The sequence below is a fragment of the Lepisma saccharinum genome, chromosome 4 (assembly GCF_977018435.1).
Source record: "Lepisma saccharinum chromosome 4, izLepSacc3.1, whole genome shotgun sequence".
NCBI classification, from domain to species: Eukaryota; Metazoa; Arthropoda; class Insecta; order Zygentoma; family Lepismatidae; genus Lepisma; species Lepisma saccharinum.
Window position 1 is genome coordinate 117,483,136 of NC_139232.1, and position 17,164 is coordinate 117,500,299.

Sequence of the window (17,164 nt, forward strand, 5' to 3'; positions counted from 1 at the left end):
TTTCTCGTTTTCACATAACTCTAGCCTATCTGTTCTAATGTGTTCTGATTATTAGTTCTAGTTATATTAGTACCAAGCGAATAGCAAGCTTGAGAATTGACATTAAATTCACTCAGAACTTGCAAAATTGCTTTCAGGGTTGACAAATCTCATACAACTCGGAAGTACTGCAAATCTAGCGGATGACATGGTTACTCGAAATATGTCCTGTTCCGTCTGTAGCAAAAAAAGATCGAAAATTTTTGTTGTTCTATTTAAAATTATATTGTAAATAAGAAGTCCAAGGAAGCTTTTCAGTTCTGTAAGAGGCACAAGTTGTGAGCACAACTCTATCAGAATTAACATATTTTTTCTCACATTTTCAATTTATTTTTTTTGTCTATTTTAGCATGTTCTCCTGCATAGTGTCTGTGATAATGTAGCCCCATGCATCAACTGGAACTACTTTGTTTCTTTTTTGTAGTTCGGGATGAAACAAAAAATATATATATATATTCCGGGACTCTGGTATGTTTCGTAGTCTCCACTGAAGATCTCTTGAATCTATTTTTTATCATAAAAATATTTGTTACTTACTGTATCAGGTCCACTGCTTTGGTTGTCTTCATCGCCGTCAACTGATACATATGAATCGGTATCATGATTGCTTTGAATATATTCTTCGTCCTCTGTATTGGAAAAATTCAATATCTGACACATCACTTAAAATCTCGGCAAGCATATTTGCAAGTTTCTGTTCAAAGTTCGGATCACAAAAAAAGAGGTCGCATTGCCTGATATGTTCCACATTTTTTTTATTTAACTCACAGTACACACACAAACACAGTCGTGACGTTCGCTAAAACCGACACAGTGAGAGGGGTCTTCATATTGTAAGGCCAGTTCATCTGCTTGCTATTAAAAAAAATAAATGCCGAACCTTGCAGGACACCCGGGAAGCCTTGAACTGTTCTTGTTGAAACTAAGTGACACTGCTGTGAAGTAAGTCGCTCGATAGTTTTTTAGTATTCAGTCACCCAAGCTTGTGGTAGCTATTCTAAGTAGTTGAGTCGATATTTCACTGGAAATAATGTGTTTTCTATTGTTGAAAAAAAGCAAGCTTCCAGTTTGAATGAATAAGCTATTTCGTCCACTCCTGTTGGGTCACCTAGCAAAAAGTTGAAAACAATTTCTTGAAGAGAAAAAAAAATACTGTTTCTTGTCACCAAGCGTACGTACATGAAGAATATGCATGAGTTGATTTATTTATTTCTTCTTCTCTCTTTCCGAAGGCATACGCGCTTCTTATTCAAGAACCGGAATATTTGTGCCTTTCGAATCGAATTTAAGGAGGGAGTTCCATGACAAACATCTACTGAAGTTTTTAAGATGAGCCCCGCAGAGTTTTTGCATGTCCTCTCCCAAGTTAGTGTCTCGTACTTGTGTTTTCGGTTTCCAGTGTGGACAGGTTAGAAACGAGTGTAGTGAATAAGAATCCCTCGGGCCTAATCCTTAATATATATAATATTGTCATTATTATCCTGCTGAAAATAATATTATGATAGCCGTCGCCATTTCAGAGTGGCAAATATTTAACTCTATTAATTCTTGAATTTTATTTTAGGTTAGGCATATTCAACAAATTCTTTTTTGATTACAATGCAACAATATTTTACATTTCAACGTTTTCGTAGTCGTCTAAACGTTTGAGAAAACCTTTTTTTGGTTCAACGTTTGTTCGTTGAAACGTTTCAACGTTTATGCAGAAAGGTTGAAACGTATTGTCACGATTAGTCGAACATGTCGCGAAAGGCAAAATAAAAAAAATAACTCCCAAATTCAAAATCGACCAAACAAGAGATAGTGAAAAAAAAACATGGAACCTTACAACATCTATTGAATAATCGACATTTTGCTGAAATGTCTCAGCCATTCGCTGGATGATCATGAAAAATTACATTTCTAAAATTGCAGGGAGAAAAAATAATAATCTAGAAGTCTCGATTGTGATAACAGAAGAGATGGACGCGACGAAAAAACAAAAAAAAAACATAAGAAGATTAATCGATGCGGACAAGATAAACGATGATCTAATCAATAACATTACAGCATTAAGTGCCATGCATTCTTTCCTCGTTCGTAATAAAATTTAACAAATTATAAAAAAAGGATAGCAATCCTTCTTAATTGAAGTATGTTATAAAAAATATATATATATTGAAAATTTCCAGTTTGTTTCATTTCGCGATTTATCCTCATAGCCGCGATAAACTTAGGAGGCACAGGCTCGTATACATTCCATCTTTCGTTCGGAGGGACAAGATAAACCGAGCACCTAACCAACCATTCAATGATAATAATATTCATGAATTTTTGTTTGAATTGAGAAAATAAAAAAAATAATCACCTCCTTTAAATATCACATCTACTCTAAAGCATTCATTTGCTGTTCATATTTTCCGTTCTTGAATTCGAATGTATGTTTTGTCTAACAATTGATTAAATTAAGTACCGAACATTATCGAAAAGCAATTCTGAAAACATTATACTGAAATATTAACATTATAATAAGTGTCCTTCCATAGCCGTTTCAGTCTTCAAACTGCTTCCAACACTGCTTCTGCATACTTTTCAATAAAATCAATTTACCGTACGCCCTGGCCTTTTGCAGATTAACAAAAAATCGTCTAAAGTTTGAAGTTGTGACCCTTCTCTATACCGTTGCAAGCTTTTTTTGTGGTTATTCAAAATACCTCATTTTCGCATATTCAAATACACACCAGTGAAGAGAGTTCATGTCTTATTAGTAATTTTTAAATTTGTATTTTTGGGACCATGCACACACTTCCTAACATTGTTGCTTTGTAGTCGATGAGTTGTGCGGAAACGAGTGTAGTGAATAAGAATCCCTCGGGCCTAATTCTTAATATATATAATATTGTCATTATTATCCTGCTGAAAATGATGTTATGATAGCCGTCGCCATTTCAGAGTGGCAAATGTTTAACTCTATTAATTCTTGAATTTTATTTTAGGTTAGGCATATTCAAACTTCTTAATATTGGACAGTGTAACCACTATGTTGTCGATGGAAACGAGGCAAGAACAACATTACCACTATGCTATCGGGGTGAACGGCATTTTTCCATTATCATTTGTGTCCACACACAAAACTTCGTGTCTGTCTGCATCCATACCTAGATCGAGAAATTCGAACCATGCCTCAGCCCCTTGTGACTTATTTAATTCTTTACACTCATCAAAATATGTGCTTAATAAAATGCCTCAATCGCACGAGCTATGGCATCCTCTGTAAGCATCCAAGCAACCACATGTATAAATTATAGTCTCCCACACATAATGCTCTTTCATGTCCAAATAGATTCGCTTCCTCCACCATCAGGGCAGTGGGAACTCGTGTACCATGAGGGGTTGAATAGACCTAAAAAAAATCGGTTGGGATGGAAAAAAAATAGATAGAGATCTTTCTCAGATCAGGATAGGCTTGTATTTGCTGTCCTCGGGTTTAAGAAGCCTAGTTAGTTAGTTGGTTGTTTCCCCCCTGCACCATTTCAATTTTTGAATAATCACTTGTTAGTTATGAACGCACCGTTGACATCTTGTCTGATTATTTATGTGTTTGGGTTGAGGCTCCGTATTTGCTCGCAACATTTATTTTCTTCTTTTTCTTGTTATATGATTTTTACATTAGAAACAACAGATTTCCATTAACAGTATTTCATGTTATGGAAACATTTAAGTCTATACGCCATCGGGGGTGGGATTGCAACCTACGTCATCCGACAAAAATCAGGATCGGTATTGTAACATTTAATTGCTCAGGTCATTTTTAAATATGTACAGCTATAGGTAAACATTGTAACTTGAGCCCTCAGAGTCGTAGACCGGCATCGAAATAAGAATTATCCGTTATGGTCTCCCTCCCTTCTTTGCATGCATGTTGCGCTGACATGTAAATAAGCGCTATGCTTTAATAAAGAACAACCATTGTACAACTGTATAGGTCCTAGTCCATCTCATGCCAGGGACTGGGTATATCTTGTGTACAGTTTATAGTGGCATCATATTCCTTCACCAGATATCAAACTCGAGAGACTTGCAAGACAGCTCAGGTTATAACTTACTACGAGGTCTGTTTTTTTAAAAAATAATAATCGTCAGTCCATATGACAATGCTTGCTGTTTAACTAACAGTATTCGAATCTCTGAGGGGCCGGGGCATTCCACATTTACCTTTGCTAGAAAGCGCAGTGCAATAAATATTCTTTTAAGTTATGCAATAATTTTGACATTATATTCATGTCCATTCCCCAAGACTAGATTTATATACACAACCAACTCGCTCTTGCAATATATTATTATCTGATGCGACATTGTGAAAGGTTCTCGCATGTTCGCGAAACAGGAAATACACGTCATAGCTTCCGTGAATCGAAAGCAAGGTTACTGGGGCACGCAAAATACCGTAAGAAGAATTATATATTCCAAATGCAGGCATCATCATTTTTCTCTTGCACAAATAGAATAATCGGGCTGAATTTCCAGTTTAAAACCACCATGTTCTGGCAGCAAGTATCAAAAACCTCTGGTAATTTTATTATATGATAGGAGGTGAGTGAAATAGTTGTTGCAAGTTACCTTTTAAACCCAGTACGTGTGTAGGAAAAACTGCGTATAAGCTGTATCACACTCTCTCTGTCTGTGTGTCAGGTGGTCGTGTCGTTCGCTAGTTGTATGTCACAGCTTAACCCGTACTAGGTAATATTTTTACATGAGGTAAGTTGGCATACTCTGGTAGGGTATATGTTTCAGTATAATGTTTTCAGAATTGCTTTTCGATAATGTCCGGTACTTAATTTAATCAATTGTTAGACAAAGCCTCTAGCTGTAGAGCCTATTTGCAAAAAATAAGTTTGGTAACACTACTCGTCGAAAGCAGCTCAAACAGTGTTGCTAGCTGTAGGTTAATTTTCCCCGTTATACAATTGCAAGAGGTGAGTTGCTTATAGCCTATCTGGAAGGCTTGGTGTGTGTGTGTCCATGGCTTATGTCGTAAGTTAATAAAATTTGCAATAGATCTTGTGTGTGTTGGCAACCGCCAGCCCTTACATGTGATATAGCAGCCTTACTTATTGTAAGACATAGTGTGTATGTATGAGTGGGGGGGGTTAGTTTAGTTCACGATAGATCAACCTGTCACGCTATGACCAATTTCTGCTTTTGAGTCACCTGTAAGGCTATATGTGGGTGGGTGAGGGGGCTTAGTTTAATTCACGATAGATCACACTTTAAATTTGCTCACTCTTTCTGTGTCTGTGTGTCAGGTGGTCGTGTCGATCGCTAGTTGTATGTCACAGATTAACCTAGGTAATATTAACTGTACTTCAAAAAATAAAATTGTGTGTATCTCATGTCGAACTAGAAACAAAAAAATCAAACATTAAGCATGCATGCAGATTAATTAAGCTGAGAGCGCGCGCGTGTGTATATGCCACATCGTTCCCCCAAGAGAGAGGTTTACGAAGATCACGATATATAAACATTTGGCCCCCCCGTTGATTCCAGCACTCCAACTTCATCTTTAATATTGACGACAATATTCTAAAAATAGAGAGGATGAGAGGATGAGAGAATGAGAGATTGAGAGATTGAGAGAATAAGAGGATGAGAAGATGAGAAGATGAGAGGAGAGGTTTACGTAGGTCACAATATATAAACATTTGGTCCCGGACTTGGAAAATTACGATAAAGTGCACTCACCCTTCAAAAAATAAGAGAATGAGAGAATGAGAGAATGAGAAAAGAGGTTTACGTAGGTCATGATATATAAACATTTGGTCCCAGACTTGGAAAATTACGATAAGATGCACTCATCTTTCAAAAAATAAGAAAATAAGAAAATAAAAAAATGAGAGAATAAGAGAAAAATGGGAGGATGAGAGGAGGATGAGAGGAAGATGAGAGAATAAAAAGAGAATGAGAAAGATGAGAAGGATGAGGGGATGAGAGCTCATCTTTCACTCATCACTGCCTTTTTGCCCCCGCGAAACGTCGTCAGCGCAATAAATGGGGCGCGGAACAGGAAGAGAAAGTGAGTTTTTTAACTTTTTGTGGTCGTTTGGTCAAGAAATCAAAGTTGCGGTGGGAGTCACAAAAATACTCTACTATCGATCCACTGTGCATGCTTTTATTCCTGGCGTTTTTCACATGTTCTGTAGCATTTTACCACCGAGTCTTGTGTATGGCTGCATCAACGGTATGAGTACCACACTGTACATGCAGTATCCGTAGCCAGTGGCGACTTTAGAAGGTAGCCACGACCCCCAGAAAAACGCTCCTCACATAGTTTTTTCGAAAACATTGGCTTTTATGTATGTTATTTCTATGGAAAACCCATTGCAGTATAAACTTTCGAACTTCTGAGAATTTCTGTGTATCCCCAACCTCTCACTTACCCATCCCCACCTTTCTAAAGATTTTCTGACGTCGTTATTGCTAGTAGCTTAATTGTGTTCCGGGAGAGAGAATTTTTTAAAAAATAACCTTTAGTTGTTTTTAGAAGTTTGAAATGGAAAACAAAAGATAAAATTCCCTTTAAAATTTTCTATAACTTAAGGAATGCATTACATGTTGCTTCATTCTGTTTTTGTACTTGTATTTTCCTTATTCCACGTTATTTTTTTGCCTCTTCAGGCTAATCGTGACGATAAAGATACCTGATGAATAGATTTCAAGAAGGGCCACTCGAGGTTAATGAAAATGAATCTAAGAAGTTTGTTCGAACTTAAACGTGTGAGAACTTACATTCCGATAATTATATCTGCGAATTACACGAGAAATACTGAAGGAAGAGAAGAAATCCTACGGAAACAGTCTGGGTTGTACCCTCAACCCAAGTCATAATTATTTTGCATAAGATTGGCATATGTTATTTGCGAATGTTCACCGAAGCATAATTTTTCGTGGGCCGGAATGTGTAGGCGACAGAAGATTGATGTTCTTCTTCTACAGATTTTCTGGATCAATATTTAAGTATAAATACAAAGTGAAGAGAACTTACCCTCGACACGGGCTCTGGATATTCCCAGTCCCTCTGCTCGTCCGCCTCCGGCCGGGAATCATTGTAGAGGAAGTATTCCAATAAAGCCAGGTCCTGGGGGCTGATGTCCTTGTCGTAGGGGACGTCTGGGATCCCCAGGGGCAGCGACCGCCTCCTCCGACCCCTGCCACGACAAGGGAATGTTAATAAGTTAGGAGTATGGAACAAATTAAACTTATCGCGCCCAATTTTTTCTTCAGTGCAAACTGAAACTTATCCCCTACTGACAAATAGAACTCGTGATCTCTGAATTTCAAGGCAATTTCATCTGTCTCAATAAAGGTTTTACCGAACATTTCTATCGTTTGGAAAATCTGTTGTGATATTCCACATTCTGAAATTTACATCCATTTGGAATTCCCTCTATAGAGCAGTGCAGTTTTACTCGTAAACACCTATCTATTTTTTAACTGTGTACATTAATATTTACCTTTGAAAATTAATATTGATAAGTAAATTTACCTAATGATAAAGAGTATTATGTCTAGGCTCAAATTAATTGTCAATCACTGGATCTAATGAAATCTTTAAATTTCCTCAGGTCAACATCATTAAATTAATTTTTAAGAACTGATTTTCATTGCAATGTTGCATTTTGAACATCCGAAAATTCCAATTAATCCGATTATTTACACTGAAAAATATTTGTTAATGAAAATTGATGCGCAAACTAAAATGACAAATTTCAAGAGAACCCCTCGCGACTCGGTAGGATTGATGCCGCGGGCCGGCTGTTTAGAAACATTGCTCTAGCGTATCCAAGTGATTCTCCATGTGGTTTTCTTTCGTTATGACATAAAATAGGATTACAAAAATTGACAGACGATAGCGAAAGTAAACCACACGAAGATTGCTGCAGAAGGAATTCTAAAGAGATTAAATTGTTCAAAATTTGCAATATCATAGTGGTTTTCTAAACGAGTGATATTTGCAAAAAGGTCTTTTCGAAACAGACCAAAGGTCCAACGACACCTTAACCTAAGTGCATGAATATCAAGGTCCGCAACATTACCATTTTTAACAGTAACACACAAACATATGTGTATAAAATAGTGATTAAAGACACACTCTTCGTAGGTATGTTGTTTTATAAGCAGCTAGCTTGTAACCAAGCATAACCGATGGATTATCTGGAATGATCTTAACGGTTCAGTGGAGTTTGGTATGGAATTACAACGTGATAATGCATTTTAACAGTACTGGGCTGATAAAAATACTACTTACATTTGTTGTAAGTTGAATTTCCCGAAGCCTACTGGTACTGTGACGAGTTTCCCCTTCATTTTCTGGAGAGCTATCAAAGTTTCTAGTTCTGCGATCCTTTGATCCGATACTCGCTTTTGCCTGAAAAGAAGAAGGGAACAAAATTAAAATACAATTGTGATTCGGTAGAGTCAGATTATTACTTATATATTTCCTGGCCACCTTCACGAAGGAAGTATCCCTCACTATACTTACTAGTTGCTATTTCATTTTCTCAGTAGCTGTTAAATATACTGAATGGGAAGTTATACGCCTTGCCGTTAACACTTTCAAATGGAAATGAAGAAAAAAAAACGCCACATGGAAAGCACGCATTCGAATTGATAAAGGCAGAACATTTCTCTCCTGCATCATCTTTCCACAGTTGATTGATTTGGTTTATTTTACTTCGCTTTTCCACCATTTTTGGCTAATCGCAAGGATGGCAATGAACGACGATATGATGAAAGGGCTCAGAATTCGAATTCTGGACCTCTGGCGTTGTAGCGCGATGTGCCAACCACTCCACCGCTAGTGCTGTTTTTCCAAAAATGTTTCCCAATCAGAAATACTGAGAATATACGTGTGCTACATTAACATATTTCTATTGTTAGAATATGATTTTAATGAAGGAAAGGAATACTTGTGCTATTGGTATGTTAAATATTTTCCTAAAATTTGACAATCTTTTTTTTCAATTCATAAAATGAGCAGGTTCTAATCTTCGAGATTCATAGCACTTACTTTTCTTACCACATATTTATTCCTACCGGAGACTTTAGACTTTATAGCATTTTCTTAAGATATGTTTGCAGCGACAATCTAAAGCTACGATTTCAAAAGCATTAATTTTGATGTGAGATACGTGTAGTGTACATTCTATTGTAAGGAAGACTTTGGTATAATTAAATAATAATATGCAAATGTATGCAAACATTGCTCCTATTGCATTCTCACAGGATAGTTATCGATGCTTAGAGTGGATATTTTAATCACAGAGCGTTAAGACGCCAGCTGTCACGAATTCGATGTGAATGTTCCTTCATGATATTATTTTCGTCGCCGCGATTAGCCAAAAGTGGCAGAAAAGCGACGCTAAATAACAAAAATTAATCAATCAGTGAATATGTATGTTTAAGATTTTCCTTTTTAATTCCAGCTGATCATTAACTTAACAGATATTTTGAATTTTAGAATTGGAAGCATTAAGAATGCCTGCGTATTTCTGAGCCGTTCACCACGGTGACGCATTTACAGTTACGTAGTTATGACGAGAAGAGATGGGATACTACTTACGGACATATTAGCGCCATCAGAAACATAATGACCACATATTATTTCGGTTGCTCAGCGTGTAAGTTACATGCTATTTCTTAAGAGCCCAAGGGTAGAGCGTAAAGCAGCAATTGAGGCAATTGTGTCACGGAAAATCCTTGAAGGTTTCGTGCGTGCTCTGATCTCAGAAGAGAAAATTGAAACATTTGAATGGTGACCATGGACCGGAAAATAGGAGATTGTGTTCCGTATCTGAATGTGTCTGAAGCATTGACCTTTATGCAAATAGACCCATAATATGGAGTGAAGATCATTGGTGTTTTGCTTACAAACAGTTTTTTTATCACAAAATGCAAGATGGTTGAAGAAAAAGCGAAATATAAGCAATTCAAATATTTTCAGATTGTTGTAGTAGTAGCAGATGCAGTTCAGTTATTAGTACTTTATATTACTGTGCATTTAGTGATTCTCAATTTATATCCATTTGAAAGTCGAACAAAAATAATACAAAAGTTAACGTGAATTGATTTCTCGTATGCATTTTGTTATTTGCGTTGCTTTTCTTACATTAATTTCGACGATGAGGATGAATCATAAATTGATAAATAACGGAACATGGTTCAATATATTTGCAACTTTTTCTAAGCAAGAAATCCTAACGGAACCACTTGAATTGAGTATTGAAACTTTAAAGAATATTTATAGTGCAAATTTGTTTCTATAGTATATTAAATGTGAAAATCTAAATAATGGAAGCTATTTTTATGATTTTTAAACCATATGTGATTGATTACTGATACAATCTTAGCAAGTAGTACACGCTTCTCTCGTAAACAAAGACTGCCACAAAAATACAAGGGAATTAAAATAATTTAAAATTGACACGTTGATAGATAAAAAATAAAGTTTGATTATTGTAATTAAATATAACGAGGGCCATTTCAGTTAAGAAACGGTAGTTTAAAGAAACGTGGCTGTCGCCTTCCTATAGTTCTTACGTTTCAAGAGAATTCTGAAAGCTTCAATGCTTTCTGAGTTTAGCAATAATACGTAAAACATAAATAAATATCAATAGAGATCTTAAATTTCCGTAATGGGGATAACCGAAACAATTGACTGTTGTTGGAAAGTGGTTAGAAGTTGATGGCTGATATGTCAAACACATTTTTTTCATATTAAGTCGTAAAATAACGTGAATTTGATCTTTCACACGATTTTTATGTTTCTTTAAATTTCACCACTTTTACACATTTGAAGGTCTAGTAAAAATTACGGAGAAAATCGGAAATTACATATTTTTGTAGATTACTATTTTAAAGTTACTGGTGTTATTTTAAAATGTCTTTATTGACTGACTCAAATTTATTTTTCGTATACATATGTTTATTTTCTTTTTGAAAGTATTTGAGAAGATGAAGAGACAAAAATTACACATGTTTGTCACTGAATGTTATGCAAGTAATATAAATAAGTTTTTAAGTGAACGAAAGCTTTATTTGACAATCATTTTTTTTTTAATAACCAAAGCTCTTCAAAGTCCCAGGCAGATTTTCTCTTTGAAGTTATGTAATAAATACGAAAGTCTTAGAATAAAGTTTGGATGAAAAAATACTTCTTGTGACTATTTAGGACATATCGCCGGCTGAATACTATTTTGTCGTATGTCAATCTGCACAAACTTTTCTGGAGATCTGATTAAATTTTGATTTACGTGGATTTGGAACATACTACAAAATTTGCAAATATATTTTATTATTATTGACAGTTCATAGTACCTGACAACCAGATACGTTGATTCGGAACGTGACGTATTAACATGTACGGAACACAATAACGCCATCAACTCATTTCCGACGAAAAGTGGAGATACATCAAAACAATATTCAGCCGGCGATATATGCTGCAGAGTGAGAAACGAAGACATTAGCGTTTACTAAAGTCTTAAATTCTAAGTTAATTTTCGTTATGGACCCCGCATTCACCGAGGACCTAGCTACAACTACAGTGGATGCCACTTACCTGTACGGCCTCGCTTTCGTGACGACGGCGAGCGAGACGAACACGAGAGCAAGCAGGAGGAACGTGCGCTGCATCTTGGCTGCTTCCACTAGCACTGGCCACTCGAGCTCACTGATAACCTGGAAGGGAGAGCGCTCGTATTTATACACAGGGCGAAGATTGTGCCGACAGAAAACGCGTAGATTTAAGCGTAATTCAGGGAAAACGTGTGGCGCCGCCCCCCTCCCACGCGCCCCTGCGAAACTCCGTAGTAATTGCTGTTATTGGCTCGCGGTATCAAGGTCCGTTTATCTTTTTCTCTTTTTCTTTATCCAATCGAGCTTTGTGTCGGGTCGTCGCGTTCTGTCTTGTCTCGGATTCCGAGAGAAAAACTCCTTTTCGACGGTTGCTCATACTGATGTAATTGCGTGCAATATTTTCGCACTCGCGCTGTGGGTGGAGTTTGGGCGAATGACGTCGTTTCGCTGTATCGTACGCTACAGTTTGTTGACTTTGAACAACGCAGAGACTCTGCCAGGAGGAAGCGGGCAAATTAGCGGCGACAAGGTAAACAGAGCTCTCGCAATCTCGCTTCCACGAAGCTCTATGGAATCAGAGCATCTTTATTCCAATCTGTAGCTTTATGATCCAGTTAATCATGTTGCCATTATCCTCCCACCCTCGGGACAGGAAGAGAGTGCCACGAGTGATCTACTTAGACCTACCCTTACCATTGCCGTCTCGGTGGTCGAGGGCGTAGGAACTTTCTGCAAATGGCCCATGTTCGCGATTATTCAAAAATGACACAGAGACGACTCAAAAAATATATATACCAAATATGAACACGTAATAACGATTCCCAGTTTGCCTAAGACTGAGAACCTAATATATATTTTGGTATTTTTGTATTTGTATTTTGCATTCCTCTTCTCCTTCTTTTACATTAATGACAACAACACGGGGACTTCATGATTAGATTAATCTTAAGAAGGGAAAAGAAAAAGAAACATTGAAACCCAGGGCGGGAGCCGAACCAAGAACCTTTTCAAGCAAAATCGTGAACCGAAACGGCTTTAATTTTCATGTAAAGTCATGGAATCTCCTCTCTTGGAAAAAAAATACAAAAATAATCATAATATTTATGATTTTATTGCACAAAAATGTATTTGATTGAAAATAAGACGAAATTAATGTAACCAACTTTGGTATTAATAATAAAAACAAAACAATTATATCCCTTAATGTGGTTAGAATAGAACTATAATTTTTTTTCGAACAATCGTGTGCTTGAAAACTTGATATGAACAAAATGTCTATGTTTGAACATATTTTACATTGTTTATATGTAGTATATTACGGAAAAACATTCCGGATAAACACTTTTGAATTTCCGGGAAAATTGTTCCTGTTGTGCAGGAGTTAATGTAGGTGATTTAATTTTTTAGAAAACGGAATGGAATGTGGAGGTCGTGGCAGAAGTTCAAGGTCAGAGTAAATCAGTGTTTACGAGGCCATCGTAGATAAAGGTGACATTAAAATACGTAGTTTCCTCAAACGAAAATATATCCTTAAAGCTGGGTCAATAAAACTTTGCAAGGTTTGCGGGAAGTCTACTTTATGCGTGGAGATAATCGAGAGTGGACATATATGAATATATAGTTTCAGTGGGGAACGAACACCTACACACAAAATGGACGTATATTTTAATTCGCTTTATGCATAGATGGGCTAGTGGGAACGTAACCCGGTTTCCTTGTTTGCTATGGTAAAGAACCAGCTCTTTTCTAGGATCGAGGTGGAAAATATTTATTTGTAAATTTGTAATTAAATTATGAATACACACGTAATTTGATAAACAAAGATTTTCTCTTACTTATTTTGGTTATCGAGTTTCGCGAAATATCCTGTTTCACTTTTCCTTTTGTTTCGTGGATGTGAAAAGGATTACAATATAAGCTTCTGCATATGAAATTCGCCTTACTTTCTACTACGTAGCACGAAATCCATGTGTGATTTGTATGTCACAAAACTTACTCATGCATCCTGACCTGCAACTGGTTCATATGCGTGATCCTGATAACATGATTTTGTAATCAAGGCGCTGGTGAAGTCCACCATTTGTATTTCTCCCTCGGGGAGTGATTTGTCCTAACCGCTTACGTATAATTTCTTTTCAAGGTGGAAGCTGCATCAACAATGCGCAGTTAGGACTATACTTTTTGTTTGGCTAAAAGCAGTGGCGGGTTCGGGTGTTGGGTCATGGGTGATGATATTAAGTAGCATTATTAAAATTTTCTTTAAAATGTTTAGACAAATCTGTAAACAATAATGTTTAAAGTGTTATTTAAAATGTTTACATATTTAAAAATATATATGAAACGAAGAGCTCGGGAGTAAAACATGATAAGTGACAAAATGCAGGTTTCGAGATATTGAAAGTTGAGGTTTCAAAAAAACTCTGAGTTTCATGCTTTACATGCAATGACACTATTATAATGAGTAATCAGATACCGCTTTATTCAACTCACTTATGATATCAGTTCAATACATTTTGACATTAGCCTTTTTATAGCAACCATAACAATTTGCAGTACAAAATCGAAAACCATTAATAATTTTATTCAATATACAATAACGTGAGCTACGTGTTCTAACAAGTTTTTGTTTTCCTATGTTTTGTCTATAACTGAAATGAACATCATTAGAAAAGTAAATTTCTTTGTTTTATTGCAGTATTTCAAAAAGTAAGTTCTGAATGGTTGTGATTAAAGTAACTTCCTTATCTATATATGGAGATCAATTTTCATAAAAAAGATTATGTGAACAGTTCTTCAGCTTCATATATCTCTCTCACACACACAGACACAGAGATCGAGGCTCTTTACATAAAAAGCGGAATGAGATTCAGAAACGCCTCTCTTGATGTAAAAGAGAAGAGTTACGTAGACTATTCAAATTTCGTACAATGTCAATATTAGATTTCTGTGATTCAATAAGCAATTTCTACAAAAGGTCCCCATGTAGCTTTTTGTTATATTTTTCTTTAACTTGGCATATTTTTAAAGAATGATTTCAAATGTCCATAAGGCTTATGTTTTTAATAAATTTCACTAAAATTTAGCTCTTATGGATTAAAATAGTTATAATTTCGAATCAACAAGAACACATATTTGCAATTAAATATCAACAATAGAAGAATTTGCTTTCATCAAAGTCACAAATATTATAAATACGAAAGTTAATTACATTACAAATACTTATAGGTAAGTAGCTAGACCATAAAAGTATCATAACCTTTAAAATGCGCCTTACAGATTTATGAAATTAATATTTAATAGAAATACTAAAAAGTTCCGAATCATTGATACTATTCAGAGGATCATATCATATACTCCTCATGTGCAATTAATTATTGACGTTGCATGTAAAGCATGGTATCATAAAGCAGCCTTAAATGCGCATACTCAATTGAAAATTAAACGAATTTCTATGTGACTACAGTTATTTATATGTAGTAGATCTCTACTATGTAGATCACATGTTACATCCAGGTACGAGAGTAAGATTTATTTCGAAACTGCCGTCATGAACACTGCTGCATGTACACAATGGTATCTACAGTAGATACCCCATTTTACATGAAATGGAATATTTGTTGCCATGCTCAGTTTTACTTGTCTGTTCATCGGTATCCTCTTCATTCTCCTCATTCTTTTTCGGTGGTACAAATTCCAGATCTTTCTGGGAATCAAATGCACTTTCGAACTCGTGGTCTAAATAATCGGGAACTTTCTGAGACACGTTGCAATTCAGCAAACGTCGTTTCGCCGCCATTTTTGCTGCTTACCGTACTTTACATGAAACAACTGGGAGATACCATAACTTCCAACACGTCTAACTATGTCATCTGTTGACGAAACGAAACACTACGAGCACGGTTCGACTCCATTTATGATAAACTACTAGATGTGCTTTGTAACTGAATAATGACCCAAGTCTCACTTACCATGTTTCCCGAGCCCTTCAAACATAACCAATTATAGTTTTGTTCGTGAATATCTTCCTCGTAGTTAATGGATGTTAACTTACCATACCTGTCGTAAGATAGGTTGAATAATAGTTGACTTATACTTAAACATTTTTCATTGTAAACGTTACGCTATATCATATTACTGAGGGAGTTTGTTCCATAACATTTTTTTGGTAAATTAAATAAAATATATGGACAATGTCAGCATATACGTTATAAAACATAACTGCCTTATTTAGAATTATTAAACAACTCTTTATAGAAAAAATAATGTCTTCTTTCGATCTTATACCCCAAATTAACAATTTCTTTGGCTGAATGCATGTCACTTAAGAAAGTTTTTCAGCTCTGTTGATCAATTAAAATAAAATATAATAAGAATCAGAAGTCCTCCCAATAGTTATTGAAATTGCAGGAAGTGGAAAATCAATTAATTATAGAGTACTTTGACAGGAACGTGAAGTACAGTAATTATTAATAACCGAACATGTAATCGGAAGTCGCCTTGGGCGCTGGGTCTAAAGAAGGAATTTGTCAATGTCAACGGGACACGGAGGGGATTTTCCATTATCTCCCAAGAACGTGTGGAAAGGCATTAGTCGCAGGTATATCGCAAGGAGTTCTTACATAAGAAGGGTGAGAATCCGGTTGCCTTCTAACCGCATGCGTGCTCAAGTTCCCGAAAGGGAATAAGAATTCGCAACGGATTTTTCCTATTTAGATACGATCTTGTGTAATAAATATTCCACGTAATGAAGGAATAATTGGTCTAGTTACCTCTAGTAAGAAACACATTAGCTAATATGGTAGGCTAACAGTTCAGTGTGTGTGCGTGGAACACACTCATACACACACGCGCTGAACTAAGGGGGACGAGGTTTCCCTCCCTGATACGGGGTATGTGTTTGTCTATATGTATATAAACACAAACACGCACACACGGACATATATGCGTGTCTGTTTTTTTCTTTTGAACTGATTTTGACGTTACCACTACGCCATCGGGGAAACGAAATGAATATTTATTGCAATGGTGTTCATAGTATTGGAGTGAAAATCTCAGTCGGTCTACAATTATAAGATTTTGACAAACATCTTCAGGATATGATTGAAGTATTTTTTTAAATATATATTCGATTGCCATGAGAGTAATTTCCACATGCTTTGTAGTGAAGAATTTTTGTAATAAAATATTTTATGTATTATAAAATAATGTGTGCTGCGAATGCATGTGTCCCCAAAAGGAAGAATTAAATGCGTTTAAGACGTGGCGTATTCTGGAGCATTGGATTTGACTTTGGATTTGAATTTCGAACCTTGGCATTACACTTGACCTGAAAATCCTGCTCCTTCGGATAGGTCATTCGTTGACACTGATCACTTTCTGCCACTGCTTTAAAATAAAAATAAAAAGGAGCATATATATATATATATATACATCGTCGATGTTTTCACGAACTGGCAAATGTGCCAACTCCCCTGCATCACGAACCGGCGAATGTGTAAAATATTGATTTTGA

The 17,164-nt window shown here is 36.0% G+C and overlaps 1 protein-coding gene across 1 annotated transcript in view; it reads right to left on the bottom strand.

Moving 5' to 3' along the window:
- The window catches only part of LOC145987363 (uncharacterized), a 91,202-nt gene that overhangs the window by 21,052 nt on the left and 52,986 nt on the right, over positions 1 to 17,164 (bottom strand). Inside the window, exons 2-4 of the mRNA XM_083121891.1 lie at positions 11,636 to 11,754; positions 8,324 to 8,443; positions 7,061 to 7,223 (exon numbers count right to left, since the gene is read on the bottom strand). Of these exons, the coding sequence (XP_082978017.1) occupies positions 7,061 to 7,223; positions 8,324 to 8,443; positions 11,636 to 11,709 (357 nt within the window). The 5' untranslated portion in view covers positions 11,710 to 11,754. The remainder of the gene's footprint in view (positions 1 to 7,060; positions 7,224 to 8,323; positions 8,444 to 11,635; positions 11,755 to 17,164) is intronic.